We start from the raw sequence: 26554 nt of genomic DNA, 5'->3' as shown, positions 1-26554 counted from the left end.
TAGATAAGTACTATATTGCTAGGAGCAGTGAGAAAATTTGTCCATGACACTGGATTACTTAATATGCCTAATCTTTACTATGAGGTTAATAATAATTTTTCTTAGTTCTGTGGAAGTAGACAAATTAGATAGGATCCATGTTAATCTTTTCAAAAATACAATACTCCTATCAGCACAACTGCATAAGGAAAGATATTGCCAACCTGTATTTAGTCTTTCACCTGCAACCATCCACTCAGAAAGAAAAAGAAACACCTACTGAGATGAATAGATAATATTTCAAAGAAGTGGGCCTCAGCTGGAGAACTGTTAAGTGTTTTACTTGGGGCACTGCTAAACTGAGAATCATGCCTCCTGAAATCTCCTGTGAAGCATTAAAAATAGTATATATTTCATGAGGTTTATCATTAAAAGAACAGTCCTATATTTTTAATTTTAGATTAGCAAGTTAGTGGTTCCAGTTTGGTTTCTCATTTGAGGAAGGAGCAATCTTCTGTGCCAGTGGTTCCTTGTTCAGGTCACTAGTAATAATGTTTAGATGAGATCTTTGAAAATTTTAGAGATGAAAAAACTATGTTAAGTTTAGATTCATGGAAGCACATGAGCCCTAAGGGAATTGAATTAATCACTGTTAAATGCTAAGCAGGAAAAGTTCAGTCTGTCTTTTCCTCTGATGGAAACATTTATTAATTCTGCAAAGCACCTTGCATTTGCCAGTGAATTTGCTAATGTTCACGGTGACACATTTACCACTTAAATTACAAGCTGCTGGTTTTCCAAATGTTATGGTTTTCTGAGAAGAGTATTTGCAATTTACATATCATGTGCTGATTCTGTTTCTAGCTATCTTCATTTCAATAGCATGAGGGAACCTTTGTGTAAAATATGTGCCCTGTGTTGCATTATATCTATTTATATAGATCACTTTCATAGATATTTTGGCTTCATCTCATTACTACCTATTTTCCCCCACTCTAAGGATTAGAACCTGCAAACATTTATCATGTGTATGGCTTTACTCATGTGAGTAGTCTTATTTAAATCAATGGAAATATTCATATGAGTAAAGTTCAGCAAGTGCTCAGATGTGTGCAGGAGTTTGCTTAAATCATTGCAAGTGTGACCTGAAAAAATATTGTGCCATCAGTTTTTAAACAGAACTTCTCCTTTGAAGTCAGTGGAACTAAAGCAAACTGATTCTGAGGCCATACAACCCTTACATGGGAGATGAGAATTGGGCCTATTTTTGACTACACTTGATAATGTTTTCTCCTGCTGATTTACAAAGAAGTGTTACAAACTGTATTAATTAATACTTCCATTTTGTGAATCCACTGTGCTACCTTGTTATAAGAAAAAAGCTCCATAGCAGGGCATACAAGGGATAATAAATATTATTGACAGCTATCCATATAAATAACAATCAACGTGGATATATGCTTCTTAAAAACTGGGACAATTCCCACACTTTAAAATTTTTTTTGGCTGGATTCACAACTTCTGCTGTGTCTCTGTGTATGTGTATGTGCATGTATAAAACTGCATTAATTTTAAGTTAAGTTTTCCAGAGCACATCGCGCACAAATCCACATCAAGGCACACAAGGAAACAGCAACTAAGACATTCAGCAAAGCTTTCTACCTAAATATAACCCATAGCCCACAAATTTCAGCCTCATCCTGAACCAGCCATCAATCTAAACTGACCACATCTCTACTTCCCCAGTGCACACAAATATGCAGATTTCAATCCTGTAATTTTGATTTTAAAAATCATATATAGAGCAATCATTAGCAATATCGCTCACCCATTTGTATAGCTTTTTTTATAAACATTGCAGAAAAACATTACACAGCTACCATTTGCAATCTGACATAACACCTTGCTAATTTACATATACCAGTACAAACCCATATGCAGTAAACTGTTAGGGGAAGAGGCAGTCTTTTCATTATGTGTTTGTACAGCACTGTCAGGAATAAAGCCATGCAGATATGCCTGCTCTGTCTCCTGACAACCTAATTAGCCAGACAGATCTCCCTGCCTGATTGGCTGAAGAAGCTAGCAGGCTTGCTCTTAAGCTCAGCAGTGGCAACAATTTTCTGGCTGCACAACACATATGCCTGTGGTTATGCTTCTTTCCTGTGCTAATCTTGTTCCAAGCCCTGCTTTTGTTCCACCTTGCTCCTGCCTGGACCCTGTCCGGTGTTGGGACAGTGCTGAATTATTATGAATTACTGTTGCTGATATGAATAAGTGTGATAACCCTAACCCTAAGCAAAGTAAATTAGTTAGTTCCCCAATTAACATCTGAAGAGATCCGTGATGCTGTGAGACAGAGGGCCTTGGGGTAACCAAGACCCTGCTGCGAGGGGCCTTTGTGGGATGTTTGAACCAGAAGGCCTCGGGGTAACTAAGACCATGCTTCAGGGGATATTTGATAGACTAAGTACCTGAGAGGGGAAAAAGGAGAAGAAAAGAAGTCCCCATCTAGGACTGGTAGCTATACCTGCTTTGTTTGCCAATCAGGATACTGTGTAAGGCCAGCATAGTTACTGAGGGTTAATGCTTGGGGAAAAGAGGATTATTAGGGAGATGTGTATTATGTAACTTTACTGCTTGTGTGATTCTTTCTCAAATAAATTACTATGCATTAAGCATATTATTTCCGAATTTTCACTGGTACCAGTAACAATCCGCCCAGCTGTGGGCCATTAAGGATCCATTTCAACAGCTGGCACCTGCTTCTGCCTTGGACCTAGCCTTGCCCCTGCGTTGCCTCACTCCAGGTAACCTGGTTCTGACTCTTGGCTCCGATTCATGACCTCTGACTTTGATTCTGACCCTTGGCTCTGGTGTCTGACTTCTGAGCTCTGGTTCTGACCACACTTTCCAGTTCTTGTCATTCCCTGACTCACCACCCACAATCCATGCGTTTATTGGTGGGCGGGCACAGTACAATTCAGCTCCCTGTATTTCCAACAATTTTGTCTCCTGAAACCTGACTATGGGGACCACAGACCAGGAGCCTTTTACATTTTGGTTTGCCTTCCCCAAGATTCAAGTCTGAGCAGGTTAATCCACAGGGAATCTCGGCACCCTCCAAGACCCCTATCACTGCCTCTGTGCAACCTCCCAAATATAAGGACTTTGTCGCTGTGTGTGTCAAAAAAAATACAAACACCTTGCCACCCCATTGACCTCCAACCTGGTGCAGAAGCCCCTTTCAGCTACATCTACTCCCTAAACTGCAGGCTCTCCATGACTACCTCCAGGAAAATCTACAAAAGGGTTTATTCATCTTTCCATGGGGCTCCGATTTTCTGTGTAAAGAAAAAGGATGGATCTCTAAGGCCTTGTGTTGACCATCAGGTGTTAAACAGGGTTACAATTAAAAATGGATATCCCCTCCCTCTCCTTAATGAATTCTTCGAAAGGCTCCACTCCACTAAGATTTTTACTACACTGGACCTTTGCAGGGTCTATAGCAGGGGCGGGCAAACTTTTTGGCCTGAGGGTCACATCGGGTTTCCAGAATTGTACTGAGGGCCCGTTAGGGTAGGCTGTGTCTCCCCAAACAGCCAGACGTGGCCCGGCCCCCACCTCCTATCTGAACCCCCCCCCCCCCGCTTCTCGCCCCCTGACAACTCTCCCGGGACTCCTGCCCCATCCAACCCCCCATCCTCTGACGGCCCCCCCGTGACTCCTATCCCATCCACCACCCCCTGCTCCCTGTCCCCTGACCGTCCCTGGAACCCCTGCCCCTGACTGCCCCCCACCGCCCCATCCAATCCCCCCTCTCCTTCCTGACTGCCCCCCTGCCCCCATTCAACCCCCCTGTTCCCTGCCCTCTATCCACGCCCTGGCCACCTGACCACCACCCCAAACTCTCCTGCCCTCTATCCAACCTCCCCGCTCCCTGCCCCCTTACTGCACTGCCCAGAGCACCGGGTCAGGCTGCGGCTCTGCAACTGCACTGCCTGGCTGCCCAGAGCATTGCGCCAGTGGCACAGCACACTGAGGCTGCAGGTGAAGGGGAATAGCAGGGGAGGAGCCAGGGGCGAGCTTCCCGGATGAGGAGCTCAGGGGCCGGGCAGGAGGGTCCTGTGGGCCGGATGTGGCCCGTGGGCCGTAGTTTCCCCACCTCTGGTCTATAGCTTGGTTCGGATTGGAAAGGGATATGAGTGCACACAGTACGGACACTTTGAATATTTTATCAGGCTTTTCGGCCCAGTGACTTTCCAGCACTTCATGAATGATATCTTCAGGGATGTGCTAGACTGCTTTGTAGGCATTTATCTTGATAATATCTGCATCTTTTTTGACTATCAGGCTCTTCACGATCACCACATGTGCAATGTCACAGAAAGACTTCACCAACACCATTTATGTGTGAAGCCCGAAAATTGTGAGTTTTATCAGGATATGATATAATTCATTAGCTACATTATCCCAACAAGCTAACCGTGGACCCATGCAAGGTTGCAGCCATATCCAGCTAGTCTGTGCCAAAGAACATCTTTAGGGCACATCAATTCTTAGACTTCATTAATTTATACAGGCAGTTCATTGAGGGTTTTCAAGTCTAATTGCCACTCTGACTTCACTTCTGTGAAAGGGAGTCCAGTTTACCTGGTCCTCAGAAGCTCAAACTGCCATCAGTTGGCTAAAATAGAACTTCATCACAACACCCATCCTGGTCCAACCAGATCCCTCAAATCAATGTATGGAGGAAGCTAACAGATCTAGTTTCACATTAGGTGTAGTACTGTCCCAGCAAACAGATCCTAATGGTTGACTTTACCACTGTGCCTTTCACTCTTGCAAGCTAACCCCAGCAGAAAAGAATTATGATAAATGGGACAAGGAGCTCTTAGCCATCAAGGCAGCACTTGAGGAATGGCATCATCATCTGTAGGGAGCCATGTTTCCCATCCAGGTTCTCACAGATCACAAGAACCTGGAGTACCTCTGAATGGCCAGACATAAGGTCCACTGGTCCCTCTTTTTGCCTGATTTGACTTCATAGTCACCTATTACTCAAGATCAAGAAATGGGAAGGCTGATGCCCTGGTCTCATAAGGATGAGTACTGGAAACATGGTGGGGAGACTCCTTCCACAATTTTCAAGGCAGACAGTTTTATTTATGGCACAGTCTTGTCATGTCAATTTACTTGTTGACCAGCGACCCCTTCACTGCTCAGATCTGCTAGACCCTGGGTAATGCTGGTGCCTCATCTGCCCCCAACTTCAAGTTCTGAGATGGAGATCTCTACCACGAAGGTTGTATCTACATCAACCACGCTTCAGGTTCTGAAATTATCTCATGACATGTCCATTGTGGGGCACTTTGGCCATCTCAAGACCTGGAATCTACTTGCAAGGAGTTTCAGGTGGCCACGCTTGCACACATCAGTCAAGAACTACATAAAATCCTGTCATCCTTGCACCTGGACAAACTGTCCATACTCAAAACTACTCCGCTTTCTCCAGTCTGTGCCCATTGCATCTCAGCTATGGGCTACCATATCCATTGACTTCATTGTGGAGCTGCTGCATTCCCAGATGCATACAGTGATCCTAGTTGTGGTTGATCTCTTAACAAAGAAGCCTCCCATTGCCTCCGCTCTTGCCATCCCTATCGTCCCTGAAAAAACTTGCCTCTTCCTGGAGAATATCTTTTGTCTCCATGGATTACCATCAGTCATCATGTCAGACCATGGTTTTCAATTTGTTTTTTCAGTTCTGGTGGGAATTTCTAAGGCTTCTGGGGATTGAGCCCCTCCTCTGATCCACCTGCTATCCACACACCATTGGACAGATGGAGCAGGTGAACCAGATGCTTGAGCGATAGCTTCACTGTGTGACAGGTTGGATCACAGAAACTCTCTGGGGGCTGCTAACTGATGTGCCAAGACTACCTAGACAAATTGGAGGATTGGGCCAAAAGAAATCTCATGAGGTTCAATAAGGATAAGTGCAGGGTCCTGCACTTAGGACGGAAGAACCCAATGCACAGCTACAGACTAGGGACCGAATGGCTAGGCAGAAGTTCTGCAGAAAAGGACCTAGGGGTGACAGTGGACGAGAAGCTGGATATGAGTCAGCAGTGTGCCCTTGTTGCCAAGAAGACCAATGGCATTTTGGGATGTATAAGTAGGGGCATAGCGAGCAGATCGAGGGACGTGATCGTTCCCCTCTATTCGACATTGGTGAGGCCTCATCTGGAGTACTGTGTCCAGTTTTGGGCCCCACACTACAAGAAGGATGTGGATAAATTGGAGAGAGTCCAGTGAAGGGCAACAAAAATGATTAGGGGTCTGGAACACATGACTTATGAGGAGAGGCTGAGGGAACTGGGATTGTTTAGTCTGCAGAAGAGAAGAATGAGGGGGGATTTGATAGCTGCTTTCAGCTACCTGAGAGGTGGTTCCAGAGAGGATGGTTCTAGACTGTTCTCAGTGGTAGAAGAGGACAGGACAAGGAGTAATGGTCTCAAGTTGCAGTGGGGGAGATTTAGGTTGGATATTAGGAAAAACTTTTTCACTAGGAGGGTGGTGAAATACTGGAATGCGTTACCTAGGGAGGTGGTAGAATCTCCTTCCTTGAAGTTGTTAAGGTCAGGCTTGACAAAGCCCTGGCTGGGATGATTTAATTGGGGATTGGTCCTGCTTTGAGCAGGGGGTTGGACTAGATGACCTCCTGAGGTCCCTTCCAACCCTGATATTCTATGATTCTATGATACTTCTGCCCCTACTTTCTTGCCCTGGCAGCTTGGGACTTCAGTGCCCTGCCTGGTTTGAGCCAGACCCAGGTCTGAACTACATCCCCTAACAGCCGTAGGCTTAACTGAAAGCAGCTTAAGAAGTGTTCCTGTCTCTAATACTCAGATGCCCAACTCCCAATGGGGTTCAAACCCCAAATAAATCAGTTTTACCCTGTATAAAGCTTATGCAGGGTAAATTCATAAATTGTTCGCCCTCTATAACACTGGTAGAGAAATATGCACAGCTGTTTGCCCCCCCACCAGGTATTAATACATACTCTGGGTTAATTAATAAGTAAAAAGTGACTTTATTAAATACAGAAAGTAGGTTTAAGTGGTTCCAAGTAGTAACAGACAGAATAAAGTGAATTACCAAGTAAATAAAATAAAACATGCAAGTCTAAGCCGAATACAGTAATAAAACTGAATACAGATAAAATCTCACCCTCAGAGATGTTTCAATACATTTCTTTCATAGACTGGATGCCGTCCTAGTCTGGGCACAATCCTTTCCCCTCATACAGCCCTTGTTCCAGCTCAGGTGGTAGCTAGGGGATTTCTCATGACTGCCAACGCCTTTGTTGTGTTCCACCCCCTTACATGGCTTTGGCACAAGGTGGAAATCTTTTGTCTGTCTGGGTCCCCACCCCACTTCTAAATGGAAAAGCCCCAGGTTTAAGATGGATTTCAGTACCACATGACATGGTCACATTTCCCGTGTGACGCCAAGCCTTCATGCCTCCCAGCCTGATTCACAGGAAGGCCTGCCTGCAAACAGAGCCATCCACAGTCAACTGTCCTGGCTGATGGGAGCCATCAAGATTTCAAACCACCATTAATGGCCCACACTTTGCATAATTACAATAGGCCCTCAGAGTTATATTTCATATTTCTAGTTTCAGATGCAAGAGTGATACATTTATACAAATAGGATGACCACACTCAGTAGATTATAAGCTTTGTAATGATACCTTACGAGAGATCTTTTGCATGAAGCATATTCCAGTTACATTATATTCATATTCATTCATACTCATTCATAAGTGAGTGCAACGTCACACACTGCTTCTTGAATTATGATCAGGACAATTCGTTGCCACTGCTTCCATATGCGAAGCTTGCATATAATAATGCCATCCATGCCTTCACCCGGCAAAACCCCTCTTTTGCACACTAGGGGTTTCATCATGACTTTCATTCAGATGTCCCCATGAAGTTCCAAGTACCCGTTGTTGCAGATGTAGCTATCCATCTCTGCCAAGAGCTCAGGGAGCAATTACAAATAACTAAGAAAGCATATAAACATCACACTGACCAAAAATGCCAGGTCACTCCCAACCTTGCCATAGAAGGGAAGGTCTGGCTGTCCACCTGCAATCTTAAATCGGCTCACCCCTTGGCCAAGCTGGACCACCAATATCTGGGGGCTTTCTAGAGTAAGGCATGGGTCAACCTGTAACATTCAAATGGCAATTACCCAAGTCTCTGAAGATTCATTCCGTATTTGATGTCTCCCTCCTGAACCTATATCCCGAAAACCCCTTCCTGCACCATTCCAGCCATCTGCCTCCACCTGTAACAATCCAAGGGTAGGATGAGTGCATGATGAAACAAAGCCTTGACTCCCTGTGTGTTAGGGGACAACTCCAGTGCTTGGTGGACTGGGAGGATTACAGCCCTTATGAATGGTCCTGGGAACCAGCAGAACACATCCACACCCCAGGTCTGCTCTGAGCTTCTCCCAGAAACTACCCTCAGAAGCCAGGCCTGAGGGTGCCTGCGGGGCGCCCTCAAAAGGAGAGGGTACTGTAGGAATAAGGCCTTGCAGCTTAAGGCTCCTGCTCAGTCTCTCTACAGTCTAATGAGCACAGCTAGACGACATTAGTCAAACTGCCTGATGGATCACCTCTCCTGGTTGGCTGAAGAAGCTAGCAGGCTTGCTTTTAAGCCCAACAGCAGTTCTCTGGCTGCTCATCACATACACCTGCAGTTATGATTCCTACCTGTGCTTGTCTTGTTCCAAGCCCTGCTTCTGCCTTGCTCCCACCTTGCTCCAGCCTAGACCTTGCCCTGTATGCAGCCTTGCTCCAGCCCTGCTCCTTCCTTAGACCTAGCTTTGCAGCTGCCTTGCCTTACTCCAGGTAACCTGGCTCTCACCCTTGGCTGTGATTCCTGACTTTGGCTCTCACCATTGGCTATGGCACCTGGCCTCTGACTTCAACTCAGACGCAGGGCTCTCATTCCTGGCTACTAATGCCTGTTCTAATCACTTGGCCTGCTACCTGCTACAACCACTAGCAACCACATCCTCCTGCCAAGTGCCTAGTGTATTGGAGTTCTGCTCTGTGATTGGGGCTCCTAGGAGTTACTGCAGTAAAAAATATAAATAATAATAATAATAATAATTAATATTACTATTGTTATTATTAATAACAAGAGCCATGTACGTGTAATACATGAAAGCCAAACCAACCCTATATTAATCAACAGAACTCATGAACGAATAACCAGTAAACATGGTTAGAGTTCAAAAGTTATTCAGGGTGGAGAGGGAGGTATGTGGGCTATGGGTGATAGTGAGGTAGTTTAGCTTAAGATGAGGAACAGATGCATGGAGTGCAGATGGGATACTGAAAGACTTAACTGCTTTTTCCTTGTTTTATATGCTTTGTGCTAATGAGCTGTGCAGTTTAGCATCCTTAAATCAACATTAACCCCCCGCCCCATTTTTTTTTTTTGGAAGGGAGGGAGAATATGTAGATATATGTACTGCAAATTTTGACAAGTTTTAAATCTCATGTATCCTTTTTTAGGTTCCCTTCCTCCATGCTGTGTTGCCCCCCAGTCCTACCCCTCCCCACAACCCTACAGAAGTGATCAAAAGCCTTTGGAAATAGAAATTGTATCACCTCACAAAGCCCTTTAGTCCCATTTAGACCTATCAAAAATAGATTTTAAAGCATTGTCCAAGGATGTGAACAAGTTTTAAATGTGATCAGACTAAAAATTTTACGTTTCACCTGATGCCACACAAGCCATTTTGCAAGCAGTGTCAGGAAATTACAAAAAAGCATTTGTTGTTGAGCAGGTAGCTTATACAGGAAAAACTAAGGTTTTGTTTTAGCAAACTAACCTAGGTCACTCAAACAAATCAACTCATCACATGCAAATAGGTTTTGTAGGTAGTAAAATACCAAACTAACATTAGTAGATGTGTTTTTTTTAAGATTGTAGAGTTCCTCAGACATTTCCAGTCTGGTAGAAAACAGAAGTAAGTCTAAATCCAGACGGAAAAGAGCTACACTGACTTTTCCAACCATATGGCCAATCTTGTAGTTGTGTTTATATCATTGGACTTGGCAGGCTGCCATCTATAACAGTATATTACCACAAGCTAAAATAAGACTATTGTGCTTATTTTCAATTTCTTTCATGACTTTTATGTTATGTACAAATGTGTCACATTGTTCAAATTGACTCGTTTCAAATGCATGGTTTCAAAGGGATCAAGTATGATGTATGAAGTATTTATTGTTAACATTTGTTTTAAATGCTATCATTGTATTAAGCAATCTCTAGTGTAGTCAAGACAGAAGAAAATTCAAAGCACAAGTGGGCAGTACACTAAACACAATATGGGCATGAAAGGGTTTTAGTTCCAGTAAAAATTATATCAGTGAGAAGTACATATACATATACATAGGAAAGACTTGAAGATGACCTCTGTGTAGAACTGAAGGTCATTGGTGGCAGTTTAATACCTGTACCAGCTGGTGTTATCATTTTTGCAGTCTGATTAGCTATCATCCAGTTAAGTTAATTTACAAAACATTTTTCTTCTATCAGAAAAAGTGTTACCTGTTTGTGGGAAATCTGTCTAAGAGGAATATACTTGTTCTTAGTATAAAAAATGATGGAACAGAGAGAAGAAAGCAGGGATTCTTCTGTCCTAGATTCTCTTCTTCTTATAAATTAATGGAGTATACCTAATATATTTGGACTCATAAATGTTATTCTACCTGAGAGCTCTGCAGGATATAGATTTTATGCCAACTAAATCTTCCTTTATTCTATTCTGTGGCCTTAAAACTGATCTGCCACTACCATTACCTCTAGGTATTATGAAATGGAAATATCTAGGTATTATGAAATTGAAATATTATCTGGTTTGCATCCTTTGAACTCTTAGAAACCTTCATTAGAAAGCTGTTTCATTGTCTTCAGAGTTAGGTCATTCATGAAGTATGTATTCCTTTTAGGGATGCTAAAAGATCAGAACAGGTAAGTGTGTGAGTGTGTGTGTATTAAACATATAACACATAAAATGAGTCCTAAACATTCAGTTCAGCAGAAATATCATGTTATGATTTTTAACAATAGAATATTTTACAGGTAAAGTTCTTTTAAGATCATATTAGCACAGTTAGTATTTTTTAAGAAGGTAAAAGTGTCATTCCTTCAAACATCTGCTTTTTATACCTTATTATTCAGTCATGTGTAGTCTTTTTTAACTGCTGCTCATGTACAGCATCATGGCTTAGCACTAGAGGAAAGATTCAAATGGTGATTGAAAAGAGAAATTAGCAAGTGAGAGGATAAGAACAACATAGATTACTGGTTCCCTTTTTATTTAAAGGGAACAAAAATATATTCTATTTCTACACCAGAGTCGTGTTGTTCACCTCTGGCCAAATCTTCAGCTGGTGTAAACTGATTGCAATGGAGCTATGAAGATTTACACCAGCTAAAGATCTGCCCAATAGGTTTAAATTTACCACTGTGCAGAGGGGCCAGCACAAGGTGAATTGCGCAGCAAAATCTCATGTAAACACTCAAAATGGAACCTAAGTGTGAATTAAGTGGCATGTAGGCTTTGTACAGAGGTGATATTCATCCTTATTCATTTAAGAGCTTTCAAGTGAGGTCATAGAGTTTATCATGCCACAAGTTTAGGTTACCCTTCCTATGTATAAAGGTACTTTATATAGAGCCAAATGCATTGAACAAATACTAAAGCACCTGCAAAATACAAGTCAGATTAATTAGTGACTTAACCAATGATGTATATTACACTCTGGGTGTACGTTAGTGAAAAAAATAATTTAAATGATTAAAGTAGTGCCATTTGCATCAACCTGGCATCCTGTGATGTGTAAGATAAGTGTAATTTACATACTGAGAAAGCAATAAGCCTGAAACTTTGTTGCCCTGAGCCTTTTGTAGTCATTTACATCAGTGCAAAGTGGATGCAAAATGTTCCCATGCTTTTCGGTAGCATTAGTGTAAATGATTAATTAAGCTGCAAGGCTACAGGGAATCAGGCCCAGAAGATGAGAAATGCATAAGAGGAAAAGCAACTGAAAAGAGGGTATACAATAAGCCACACAGGAATTGGGCATGATCACAGGATAGAGAATGCATGGGATCATGATGAAGAATTTAAAAGTGCTGATTTTGAGAGCTGGCTAATATATCCAGCGTTAGTGTTCCCACTGGTGACAGTTTAAGAAAAAGCTCCAGATAAAAATCCAGAGTCCTTTGCCATTTGCAAAGGCTTCAACTGTTGCCATCTCTCTCCTGATAATCTGCTGAATAGTCCATCTTGCTTTGATAAAATTTCTAGACTTTTATTATCAAGCTGGTCATCTACTGTGACCAGTGTTCCTCCCAGTTTAGTCAAGCAGGATGTTTCTGTGATTTTTCCTCTGTGTGATCTGAGGAATGTGCAATGTGTTGAGAGTTTTAGATTGCTAGAAAGGATAACTTTATATTGAGAATGGGAGAAATTTTGCTAAAATATCTAGCAAAAATATTTCCATTTTTCATCAACATTTTCACTTTTCCATTTCCATGATTTCTGGAAAGGGCAAGGAGTTGAGTAAGAGGAAGTTGGAAACCATATTTTCCTGTATTTGTTATACACCTCTGGGGGCCCCCATAATAGTGAGAAGTTTTTAAAGAGAAAAGCAAGGAGAAGAACTATTAGAAACATCCAAGAGCATCCTTAAGTATCTTTGGGAGGCCAAGGGAGAAGACATCACCGACTGGCACATGTTTGTTATGAATTATTCCCTTTAGAGGCCATATGTTTACCATCTCAAGGGATGAACTGTCTTCCCTCAAGATGCAGCAGGAGGGGTGGAAGCTAAAGCTTTATGGTGGAGCTAGGACTATGGCTCCTTTTTACAACATTTTGCTTGGGACTGTGACTTTCCCAGCCATGGACTTTGGGAAAACTCCTCCCTTTCCCCACCCTTAATTATGACTGTATTGCAATAGGTCAGAGTCAGAGCCTGGAAAAAAACAAATCTTTGGGAAGAACTTGGTCCACTCCGATCTGAGATAAAACAGAAGTATAAATGGCTCTCTGGAGAGCAGACATCTGGGCTAAGCAGTCCTGACGTAAGAAGTCTAGTCATGACCAAGCATAAAGAGAAGGCTTTAGCAGAATCATATGGTATTGTTAGTTCCTCTGTTGATCAAATCAGTCCCCAGGAAGAAGAGTTTTGACCGATCTCAGCATCCTTGTCAGTTTTACTAAAACAGTGTTTTGCCTCAGTTTTGCACATTCCTGCAGACTGGCTACCTCAGAAAGCATCTAGCCACAAGGGCTAGTGGAAAGGACAGCACACTAGCTGAGTGTACATGCCCCTTCAGAACCAGCTTGCATCAGTCCTCTTACATGTTGACTCACTGGTCTCATACATACAAACAAGACCACCAGATGATCCCACAAATGTATGAGCTATGGAGCCAGACCTCCCCTGCATATAGAGCTGAATATACCTTTCAGTGAGGCATGTGAGGAGGAAGGGATGGAAAAGGGTCCTCAGCTACCAAAAGCCGCCTGTGTACAGCTCCCTGACCCTCTCCCAAACCATCTCTCTGTAACCCTCTTATCCAGGTTGACACATGCACAAGTGAGAATTGTTCCCTTCTTCCCTTGAAAAGTCTGCCCACCCTGCCAGCCAGAGAAGAATTAAGTGAAAATCCAGGCAAGGTTAGAAATAGAAAGTACATAATTTTCCCATTTAAGAGTCAAGAAGTCTGCATATTGAATCAGAATTTATTTTTACTTGTTTTTTAAATATATATATATATATTAGCAAATAGCATGATTTTGCAACTGATTTGTTTCTTGAAGTTGAATGGTTGAAATTTGCTTTATATTCAAAAGAAGAATTTGCAGCAGATATCAATACATGCTTGGATGTGAACATTACTTAAATGATTTTAGTTGCAGTTAAATGTAAAATCAAATTTGTGCATGCCCGTGCAAGGCCTGATTACATGCTCACAACTAGAATTTATGCAGATTCGTAAATCCACATACACTGATGAATATGTGGTAGTTTATGAGACTCTAAAAAACAAAGTATATGCAAAGACATCAGCAGAAAATGTTTAATCCACTTATCAGGTCTAATTGAAACTGGGAAATATATGGAGTTTCCTCATTCAGTGGCTTAGCCCAACATTATGGTTTATATGACAATTAACATTCCCCACATGTTTGTATTTTAAACTGAAGTACTGGAATATTCCCAGAAAACAAAATTAAACTGGAGTTAAGGTGGTAAATACATGTTGATAACTTACGGGAAAAACTTTAATAGAATGTTGTAGTTAAAAAGAAGTTTGAAAGTCAACAAATTGATTTCAAAGTTGTGCTTAAAACAACATTACACTCAATGGCCATGCAGAGCACAGGTGCCTCCAATTCTTCCCTTTTATCCTCACCTACCACCCACCCAAGACCATGGGATCTCAAATAGATCAGTGGCTCTCTGGGATCTGCACTGGTTGCCTTCTAGTTGGAGTTTAAGCCAGTATTGGCTTTGACCTAAAAAGTGCTAAATAGCCTGGGACCTGCCTGTTTACAATATCTTCCATTGTTATACACAGTGTAGTTGTAGCCATGTTGGTCCCAGGATATTAGAGAGACAAAGTGGGTGAGGTAATATCTTTGATTGAACTAACTTCTGTTGATGAGAAAGAGACAAGCTTTTGAGTCACATAGAGCTCTTCTTCAGGTCTAGGAAAATGATGTTTGGAGTACCTTGTTTCTCTACTTATGAGATATTTATTTCCCCATGCATTACTGCCATAATTTAAGACCAGTAGACATGGGTGGCACATAATGAAGGCTGGGGGAGGCTAAACTTCCCCAAACCTTGTGCCACCAGGAGGAGGAGGGCAGTGGCGGATTTGGAGCCCCCAGAAAAATCTCCCCCTGCCATGGTCCCAGGGCCAGGATGGGGGCACCTAGCTTTTCTGGTCTCAGGGCCGCAGCGGGGAGGTGGGAGGGGCCTCAGGGTGGAAGAGGCAGAGTGGGGGTGTGACGGGGCAAGGTCACTGGAGAAGGGGGAAATGGGGTGTGGCCTTGGGGGGGGTGCAGGTGAAAAGGGCAAAATTGGGGAGGGGCTCCAGGCTCAGAGCTTGAGCCAGGGCTGAGAGCTCCTCTATGAACCCAGCTGAGGCTGAGAGCTCAACCCCAGCCGGGACCAAGCTCTCAGCCCTGCTCCTGTGGCCCCAACCAAGCTCTTCTCTGTGGAGGAGAGAAGGGGGCTGAAAGCAGCAAGCGGAGGTGTGGCCTTGGCTGGAAGAGTCTGGGCCTCAGCTGGACAAAGCAGGGTAGGGGGCTAGTCTCCCCAAGGGGAAGCGTCACTTGCAGCCCATGCCAGTAGAGATGCTTGAGCTACAGTTTCCAGGGAGACGCTGGCAGAACTTTCTCCATGAATCTTCTCTTTCCCTCCCCTTTCCCATTCTGAAAAAAAAAAGCCCCAATATGTTCATCTTCAGGACACTTTTTGTTGTGGGGCTTCTGAGATGAAGAATGTTGTTTTAAGGGTCATTTTTAGGGAGGGTGGGGGTATTTGCCTAATTATTTTCTTTAATTAGTTTCTGTGGTGTATGGTGAAGGCTATTCAGGTTTTGTCTCCATGTTTGGTTGTGCTTTTAAATAGTTGGTAGTGGTGCCTAGGTGGCTTTTTGGTGTGTGTATTAATAAATCTGAGTCAACAATTTAATACATGTTGTACTGAAACCTCTCTCGGGTGCCATCCCCATATCCTTCCAACACTCAACACTCCACGCTCCAGTATGTGTGCCTCCCATCCGTTCTTCCGTGGCTCTTCGAACCCATTCCCTATTCCTGATTCTTCTTCCCTCATGAGAAGAGGTCCAAGTTGCTAGAAGTCCATAACTCCAGTATTCCATAATCTTGTACACCTCTACATGCAGCTCAAGGTGTTGTTTATAATGCACAAAGCTTTAAATGGCTTGGGATCCAGCTCTCTGAGTGCTCACCTCTCCCCCTCTCTCCTAGCATGATGGTTGTGATGGGGTTCCTGAGGTACAACCTGAACTGTGGGACTGCTGAGCCCTCTGTCCCACGAACTTGGGGTATCCCTCTCACACTGTGATGCTGTGACAAGTGGCCAACCTCTGTCAGGTACTGCACTGACATAGACGTCCACAGACAGGGACACACCCAACTGAGTTACATGAGTGCTTCTCCCAGCCACTCATAAGCCAACAATAGAGAGGATCCAGCCAATTGCCCCCAGTTCTCTAGCCTGGCACCCTTGGAATATGCCATCTTGTCCTTGTTAGAAGCCTGACCAGAGTAAGTTTATTATCCAGTCGATATGGAGAGGACACACACTCACCTTTGTAACCTGAGCTGATACTGCCCAACCACTTCAATCAAAACACACTGCTTTAGGTAAAATGGAAAACAGATTTATTAACTACAGAAAGGTAGATTTTTGGTGATTATAAGTAGTAAGCATAGAGGTCAAAGTTGATTACCTAATAAATAAAAGTAAATTCACAATCTGAGTTCTATAAACTGAATAGGATTTGAATCAAGCAGTGTCTCATCCTGATGGATGGTATAAACAGGTCACAGGTACATAGGCTAGGACTCTGCTCCGGCCTGGGACCACCCTCCTCAGTTCAAAGTCTTTGTCCTCCAGATGTGTTTCTAGGGGTTGAGTTGTGGGGGAGTGAGGCCAAGTCGTGATGTCACTTCCCCTCTTTATAGTTTCTTCCAGCTTCCTGAAAAGATTTATGCTTGTCATGTGGAGGTCCACCCCCATTGGTCAAGGAGCCTCCATTGTCTACGTGCTCTTTCTGAAAAGTCTTCTGGGATGGCCTTTGGGCAAGTGAATTCACCTTTAATTCACCATCAGCATGTCTGGCTACTCCACTGTAGTACCTGAAAGGCTGGTTGTAGGTGTTCCCAAACTCACAACATATTTTAGTAACACACACATCAACATTTCATAAAACTTCAAATTCAATGGTAGTGCATACAATCCAACAGGATATTAATGTTCAACAGATCAAGACTTTTAAGATGCTACCTCATGAGGCTTTCTTTGTACAAAACATAGCATAATTACATGACAGCAGTGAATATGGGGGTTTCAGGGTGCTGGTTTGAGGTACAGAGTGCAACAATGGTTCTTTCCTGGAGTTGTACATTCCAGGACGGGCAAAAGGGTGTTCTCAGTAGGAGCCTTCATGGTTGGATCATGGTTCATGAGAGCATAAATTCAGTAAGCTTCAGGTCACAATTCAGGAAGTATCTGGTCAAAGCTTTGAGTTTGATTTCTCAATTCCATGCTTCTCAGTAATTTTTTTTATGCTTAGTGCTGAAAGAAGACATGCCAATCTATCACATAGGGAACTGTTCCCAAATTATTTCTGACCTGACCAGAAATGAAAAGTATTATATATCTCATGAGAAGGCCTCTCATCCAAATCTCTTGAAAACTGTGCTGGAAACCTTTTGGAAAGTATCCAGACTTCAGTGTGTTTAACGAAACTAAAGACTGTATCATGCCATTGATTTTTAAACTGCACTTCCATCTAGGGCAGTGTTTTTCAATCCGTGGGTCGTGACCCAGTACTGGGTCGCGGCATGTCATGCACTTGGTCGCCTTGCTCTGGTCAGCACTGCCAACTGGGACATTAAAACGTCCTTTTCCAACACCGCGCTGGGCCCCAGAAGTGGCCAGCAGCAGGTCCGGCTTCTAGGCAGGGGAGTCATGGGGGTCCGTGTGCTGCCCCCACTCAAAGCATCCTGCGGGCAAGAGTCATGCAAAGCTGCTTGCGCACCACCACTTAGGAGCGGGACTCATTGCTGGCCGCTTCCAGGGTTCAGCGTGATCCGTGCTGCCAGGAGGAGGCGGGAAGCCTGCCTCTGCAGCCCAGCTGCGCCGCTGACTGGGAGCTGCCGGAGGTGAGTCTGTGCTCCAACCCCACGCCTCATCCTTTGCCCCAGCCCTGAGCCCCCCCAAACCTGGAACCCCTTCCTTCACCCCAAACCCCTCATTCCCAGCCCCACCCGAGAGCCTGCACTCCCAGCTCAGAGCCCTGACCCCCTCCTGTACCCCAACCGCCTATCCTAGCCCAGAGCACCCTCCCACACCCTGAACCCCTCATTCCCGGCCCCACCCCGCAGCCCTCACCCCTGCACCCCAACCCTCTGCCCCAGCCCTGAGCCCCCCCCACACCCCAAACTCCTCATCTCCAGCTCTGTTGGGTCATGAGCATCAGCAATTTTCTTCAATTGGGTCCCCAGTAAAAAATTTTGAAAACCATTGATCTAGGGTGACCAGATGTCCCGATTTTATAGGGACAGTCCTGATATTTGGGGCTTTATGTCTTATATAGATGCCTATTACCCCCACCTCTGTCCCGATTTTTCTTACTTGCTATCTGGTCAACCTACTTCCATCATATTCAGTTGAGACTTATACTTAAAATATTGATGGCATGGTATGGGCCTAAGACTTTTGCATGTAACCCATCACTAACAGTATCAGTTTTAAGATAGGTCAAACATTTGGACCCAAAGTAGGACATATTGCAAACAATGTATATCTCCAATTTTGTTGAACTTGATTTGTGTTGCCAATGAAAATGCTTATGTATATTTCTTTAGGTGTTTATTATGAGACATTTGTACTGGAGCCAATACACAGTAGGAACCAGAATGATTTGCAGTAAAACCAAATGTAATGCTTGACATTTCACTTTATATCTGGTTTCTTTTATCACCAGTTCTAAATCTAACACCCCCCACCCTGCTTTTTGAATGGAGTGAATATAGTGCTTAAAAAAGTAAAGCTGTTAATGATGGTTAGGGCTACATATAGTACAATCAGGTGTAGTGCAAGCTTCCTAAAGCAACTCTGACAGCTTCTTAGTCTTGATATGCCAGACACCATCTATTCCTGTTGTGGGCCTTTAAAGAACATACAGTGCACATCATGACAGATTGCATGCTGGTTCTTTGTTTGGTATGGACAAAATTACACTGGAATAAATTTCATTTGAAACTAAAAAACAGGTTTATAGCCATATTTTCAAAGTTTCTAGGCCATTATACCAAGCATACTTCAGAAGCCTCAGACTACGGAACAAAATGATACTGTCCATTATCACTCTCATTCAGATCTGGACAAGGAAAATAGATCTCAGCTGTGAGTTATTTATGCACAACTTCAACACTTTAAACAAGTGAGTAGTCCCATTGACATAATTAAGTGTGTTGCCCTAGTCAACAGCAGCAGTTATAGGGAGTTCAGAAGAGCTTTCATTCTATCAAAAGATGTAATCTGACTCATTTAGAGATCTCTTCTGCTCTGTTAATTATAGTTTTGATTAAACAACTTCCTTCCATTTGAAATTCTGAACTAGACTGCAGACGGTGGGCCTAATCCTCCATTTCTTGCATAACCAAAACTTCCATTGACTGGGCCCGTTGTTGGTTCTCTGAGAACTGTAATTAACAAGCTTGCTACATTCATGCCTTACATCCTCTGATCCACTTCCATGATCACAGGTTATTATGTAGGGCCAGATTCTTCAAATACACCCAGGAAGGGTGAGTAGTTCTTTTGACTTCTACTATGTAAGTTCTTGTGTTGTCAGGCTCACAGGGAGGGACTTTTAATCACTGAAAATACTCAACTGCAAATATATTTATCATTGCATGATGGATCATTTATCCTTTTCCTGCCATTAGGTCCCATAAGCAGTGTCTTGGTGAACAAATATGGTTGCCGGCCAGTGATGATGGCAGGAGGTGTATTGTGTTCATTTGGAATGATTGCTTCCTCTTTCTGCAATAGTGTCCTGGAGCTTTACATATGTGTAGGAATTGTTGGAGGTAAGTAACTGGTTCAAAAATGGTAGCTAGTCCAGTTAATTTCAGCTATCCTGAACTGTACTCCTTTAAACTGATTTTTAGGATATTAAATTACTGCTTGGGATATTTCATGCACCTCTGATTATTTTATTCAATAAATGCCCTATGTATGTGCCATACTGTACTGCACTATAATTACAATACAGGAATTGACTGACGCATGACAGCACTTATTAGAGTAATTTGTATTGGATTTTGCATTGATTTTTTTTTAGCCTTCAGTCATACCATACTATGAATAAAACAGCAGAGATGAGTAGTGGTCTAGTAGATATGCAAACTCTAATACTAAGCTCTATAGGCTCACAAAATATATATATCTATATCCATATTCAGCAAAATAGTATGCTGGGCAGGGTCCAGCTGGTCCCAGAATAAAAATATTCCTGTCTGAAAACAAATGCTAAATCACCAAAGCTCTAGGAACTGATCAAAGGGTGGGAATTAAAGTAATAATAAAGCCACTAGATTAAATTACCTCGCTACCAAAGGGATTCTAATTTTTTAAAAGCATCTCTTTTGAATAAAGAAAGAAGGTGAGATTAGAGGTCATATAGAAGCATGGAATACACAAATGAGATCTTATTCTGTCACTACATCAAAGCTTATGTTTATCTGTAATTGACTTGAGTAAAAGTTAATCATTTTGAAAGAACCCTTTCTTACTGAATGTGGTGGGTTTCTTGTTTGTTTTGTTTTGTTTAAGACCTCACCTCTCTACTTTTTAAGAGTCAAATGCAGGGACCCACTACCTAGCCCAAGGAGTGAGCTAGGTACTGGGTTTGCCCATGGGAGAAGAGGGAAGGAATCCTTCCTCTGAGACTACATAGCGGGTGCATTGCTACTAAAACTCGGCGGTTCTGGTGTATCCCCACCCAAGGAGAAGGACCACAGGTGGATCCTCTGACTGCACATCTGGCCCAACTCTGCCTCACCCCTGTGCTCTGCTGTGCAGGGAGCTGGGGCTGTGCATCCCCACACAGCCCCTTTCCCACCCCAGTGCAGTTCCCACTTAACCAGTGATTCCACTACCAGGACCTCCAGAGCTGTGGATGTGGGGCTGGATTTCCTGCAAAATCATTATTTATTAATCATTTTACACCTTACTTTGGATACATGTTCAGCCTTAAAAAGGGATAGAGGGATAAAAGCCAGTGGATTTATACTTCTAAATATAATGTGCTCTCTTTTGTAGATGAAGTGACATTTAATAACTTCTGTGAAATGAACCAGGAGAGAATTGTGTTGCAGCTTAGTAAAATACAAAAATGGTGTATTCAAGGTCTTGATACCATTGTTCCTCTGTCACTCCATTGTCTATATAATTGCTCAAACATTACTATGAGTATTTACTTTTATTGCAATGCAATACCAGGAAATGACAGAACTCGAGTGTGACATAGTGGTGACATTAAAATGTGTGGAAAGCAGTGAAACCACATTTCATTTTCCAGTGCTGATAGCATTTTATCTTCATTTGGAATTTCTGAATGGCATTTTAGCTTTTTTGAATGATTTTGTCTGCTTATCGTGAAGGGTTTTCAATGTATTACATGCAATAATGCTGTGCTCTTTTGTTGTTTAGGTCTTGGCTTAGCCTTCAACTTGCAGCCTGCTTTGACTATGATTGGCAAGTATTTCTATAAGAAACGTCCCATTGCTAATGGACTGGCCATGGCTGGAAGTCCAGTGTTTCTAAGCACACTGGCACCTCTCAATCAATTTCTCTTTAATGCATTTGGATGGAAAGGAAGCTTTCTCATTCTGGGAGGACTTCTTTTGAACTGCTGTGTGGCTGGGTCACTTATGAGACCTGTTGGACCAAAACCAGTCCCTCCTGTGAAAAAAGATGTTGAGAAGGGATCAGGAGATTCAGCCTTACACATGAATAACAAGAAGTCGTCATTCTGGCAAACCGTGAATAAATACTTAGATCTATCCCTCTTCAAACACAGAGGGTTTCTGGTTTATTTGTCAGGAAATGTTATTATGTTTGTTGGCTTCTTTGCCCCAATAGTATTCTTGGCTCCTTATGCCAAACACAAGGGAATTGATGAATATTCTGCTGCTTTTTTGCTGTCTATTCTAGCTTTTGTAGACATGTTTGCTAGGCCTTCAATGGGACTTGTAGCAAACTCCAAATACATCCGGCCAAAAATCCAGTACTTCTTTAGTTTTGCTGTCTTGTACAATGGCATCTGTCATATCATGTGCCCACTGGCCGAGGACTACACAGGCCTGGTGGTGTATGCTGTACTTTTTGGGTTTGCTTTTGGAATGGTTAGCAGTATCCTTTTTGAGTCATTGATGGATCTCGTTGGTGCTGCCAGATTTTCCTGTGCTGTGGGACTTGTCACAATTGTGGAGTGCTGCCCTGTTCTCCTAGGCCCCCCTCTAGGAGGTAAGGATTCCTTTTTATTGTCCTTTCTGATGTCACTGGGTTGAGTGTAAATATTTAAGTTATTATTTATATGTATCTAAAATATTAGACGTGCACATGTTACTTAATGTTGCCAGAAGAACTGTCATGTTTTTTCACCGCTTGTTCTTTTGAATTTACCTTTTTTTTCCCCTTTTTCTTTTTGGCATATCACAGATTTAGATTTATATGCAGATTTATATTGCCTGTGTGTGTATGGTGTATAGCCACCATGGCTATGTATGTAGCTATATAGGTAGAGATACATATAGAGATAAGATACAGTAAGATGGTATTTGCTCTCATTGCTAGCCACCCAGTCTTATTTTTCATGTGCTTTACTCGGCGGTTAGCAGTGCTGAGAGCATCTCTTCCGTAGTGGTGCTTCCACTACCTCCTGGCCAGCACAGCTCCCTCTCTGTCAAATTGGCTACATTCATGGGACTCCACTTCATTCCCCATAGCAAAGAAGCTACATCTATAGTTGCTACCTCACAAAATGGCTCCTAATTTCCCTAACCAATGGCTGCCAAACCAGTGGCTGCTTAAAAATAAAATGATACATATATAAATTGTCATTTTAAAGCTCCCCACATGCTACTTTACTACCTTACTGTTTTAATCCCAAGTACAAGGGAGGTTATTGAAATAAGATTGATTCTCACAACATGGCTAGGTAAGGTGCACGCACAAGAAGGCGCTGATGGATGCTGCCCCTCAGAGCATAAGCAGAGCATTGTCCCTCATTATGAAAAGACAGTGCTAGTTAATTTTCACATACTGATCACCACTAGAATTCTGATAATAGAACTGGGATTTTCAAAAGAGTTTTAGTGAATTAGGTGCCCAAAATCCAATTTTAAAATCCCTGACCAAATATTATTTTGAACTAAAAATATACAAATATATACATCTGAACTAAACAATATTAGATGTTATAGGTGTGAATTATAAATGTAGATCCTAGTACTGCAGACTCTTTCCTGCACGCTGACTACTACAGGCAGGAGTACTTCCATTGAAGTCAGTGGGACTACTCAAGCGAGTAAAGTTATATAGGTAAATGTTTGCATGACCCAGGCTATAATTTGTACTAAAATAACATCTGTTGAACTTATTTGTTAATGAAAATGTAAATGATGCCAGCTGATTATAAAATGTACACTTTATTTTATTGAAATTAATATTTAACAATTATACAAGTTATTCCAAATGATCTGATCTCATCTTATTTTCATAGATGTTGGAACACAATAGATTCCTCTAACACGGACAGTTGGCATGCCACCTAGTGGAGGGACTGTGCCTATGACTAATAAAATCCCATCACCTCAAACATTGAAAACTATATTAATATTAAATCTAATATTAATGTAGTACTAAGTATACAGCTATTTATTTTTCATATATTTGTTATGTGGATTTTTTTAAAAAGGATACATTTTGGATATAATCACGTTTGGATATAGTCACCTTTGTTAATATCTCTACTTGAACAGAGAAAACAAAGTAGGGATGTAGGCTGAAAAGCTCATATTCCAGTTTTGATCTGTTCAGGTCTCTTAAAGTATTATGATGATCTCATGCATGAACATTAAGTTAATTTTTGTTAATAATTCTTTGAGACTGGCACCACTAAAAACTAACAAATTGCCTGTGATATCTACCTAAGTAGCAACAATATATTAATACTTTTGTAGTACTATATTATTATCTCAACATATAAATTATTTTAGTATTCCCCAGTAGTAAGCATAGGGAATACTGCCAATACTGAGGTAAACATTTCTATTTGTTTAAGGCAAAAACTACTAACTTTATAAAGGGTAGCCACTGTGCATTACCTTCAAAGGTCTTATTGCATTAGATAAAATATTACTGCTTTTAAATGCTTTGTAAAATGTACTTAAGTTTAATATTAAAGCAGGTCAACGAATTTCATATGGAATACTTTTCCAATGGAAAAAAATTAAAGGAAGCGTTTTGAAAAAGTGAAATATTTTGACCTTACCAGAATAAAACATTTCATTTTTTGTTTTGAAATTATATATATTCTATTGTTTTCTATCACATTATATTATAAAGTTTATTAAAACACAATTTTAAAATATACAAAAATTATAAATATATAGATAAATCAAAATAGAAACAAAACCTTTAGATTGACTCAAAACTCCCCCCCTTCCCCCCCCGAAATTTCATTTAGCAGGATATTGGACGTTTTTCAACTTTATTCTGAGTTGGAAAATTTGTGATTAAATGTTGGAGTTTCCCACAGAAATTCTAACTTTTGACCAGGTCTAGTTGATATGTCAGTATTATGGCCCCAATCCCTCAAAGCATTTAAGCACATATTTAAATTATGTGTATCATCCCATTGACTTCAATAAGACTACTCATACTTAAATTAAGTATGTGTTTTATGTGCTTTGCTGTAATGGGAGCCTGTCTTTTAATTTAGAGTTTAGAAAATGCAACAGAATTACAAGAATGACTCAATGCGAAAAGGCAGTCAGAATACATTTTTCTTTGATCTAAATGGCTTATGCATGTAAATCATGCTTGCTCATTGTGGCATTCCCCTTCTGGTAGTGGCAAGGTCAACCTGAGATTGACGAGCCTGATACAACCAGGACTAACAGAGCAAGTTCTTTTAGCTCAGATGGCAGAAGTTCATGCGTTAAGATACAGAGGTACCACATTTCATCTTTGCTGCCGATGATCCACCCCGGGGAGTAACCATTACCCATACAAGTTTGGGAACACACTTCAAGCATGTGAAACTCAGTTTTCATGACAATGGTGTCTGCACACCAAGGTGAAATATTCTGTCTTTGGGGACAGAAGAAGTGGAACACAAATAGCAGCTATGCAATGAGACATAGTGACAGCAGCTGAGAAGGCAGACACCTTTCCAGACTCTTGTCTGCAAGCAGCCGCACTGAGTGCTAGGCATTCATTCCAAAACAACAGTAGAAAGACATTAGGAGGAGAAAAAAAAAGACAGATTTGAATAGAAAAGTATACAACCTACTATTGTTGACTAGGCTCTACTTCCTTAGTCTTTCAATTATTTTACTACAGATGATGACTGCAATAACTGCCAATCTAACTAATATAAAATTTGTTACAGCTCCACTGTACATCTGTCTGTGAAAATGCCCAATATAGGACAACTTTTATCATGTTGAAAATACTTTTTATTGCAGGACATATATTGATAATACCTGTGGGAAGGATCTGGAATTTATTTCTGTCTACAGTCGGAATATTTTCAAGTGTGGTTTCGTTGTGTTTCTGTCTTTCAGGTTGGTTAGTGGATATAACTGGAGACTATAAATACATGTACATTGTCTGTGGATCAATTGTGATTGTGGCAAGTATTTGGTTGTTCATTGGCAATGCCATCAACTACAGGCTTTTGGCAAAAGAGAAGAATTTAGAAGATAAAAAACAGAAAGCACTAAAGAAGGAAGCAGAACCTTTGACCAACAGTGAGAAGGAGGAGGCTGCTAACAGGGCTGACAAAGTACGCAATGATTCTTCGGAAAGGGAAACTAATATTTAATATGAAATATGGCTCAGACATCAATGTTTTTGACTTCCATTACAAGTATTTTGTCAAGATACAGGCCAGGTTTTGTAATAATAATGATCAGTCACAATATTGGATGAGAACAGAAATTTGCCAAAGCCAAGATTCCAGACAAATTACCATTGACTGTTTGTTTGTTTGTTTGTTTGTTTGTTTGTTTTGGTGATAAGAATTTTAGGTTTCAGAGACAGCGACTCCATGCACATGAGTCCATTCCAGCTATGACTATAGACAGTATGAGTCAGGTAGAGTTAAACTTTAAGGTCCTCCATGACAAATTTTCTTGTTCCAAAATAACTTCTAACGCAACAGTATCTGTTTAGTCTTGTTACAGAAGCCATCTGTCTTAACCCTCTTGACTGCCAGTGCCTGTTGACTTCTCCCACCACCATATTTTGGCCTCTAGTATTAAAGAAGGATATCAGATTATGGGTTAAGATCTGAAAAGAAAGACAAAATACTGAAATGTCCTGAGCAAAGTGCATAAGAAACTGCCTCTCCTTGTATAATGTATGCCCACTACATCAAAAGGATGTATTTATACATAT

At 41.7% G+C, this 26554-nt stretch overlaps 1 protein-coding gene across 1 annotated transcript in view; it reads left to right on the top strand.

The window, feature by feature from the left end:
- SLC16A7 (solute carrier family 16 member 7) overlaps positions 1-25979 on the top strand; it is a 134115-nt gene extending 108136 nt beyond the window's left edge. Inside the window, exons 3-5 of the mRNA XM_074942150.1 lie at positions 19810-19953; positions 21578-22393; positions 25720-25979. Coding sequence (XP_074798251.1) covers positions 19810-19953; positions 21578-22393; positions 25720-25979 — 1220 coding nt within the window. The remainder of the gene's footprint in view (positions 1-19809; positions 19954-21577; positions 22394-25719) is intronic.
- Positions 25980-26554: the final 575 nt, after the last annotated feature.

This window comes from Natator depressus, chromosome 1, assembly GCF_965152275.1.
Source record: "Natator depressus isolate rNatDep1 chromosome 1, rNatDep2.hap1, whole genome shotgun sequence".
Classification (NCBI taxonomy): Eukaryota; Metazoa; Chordata; order Testudines; family Cheloniidae; genus Natator; species Natator depressus.
This window is presented reverse-complemented; position numbering and strand designations above follow the sequence as displayed.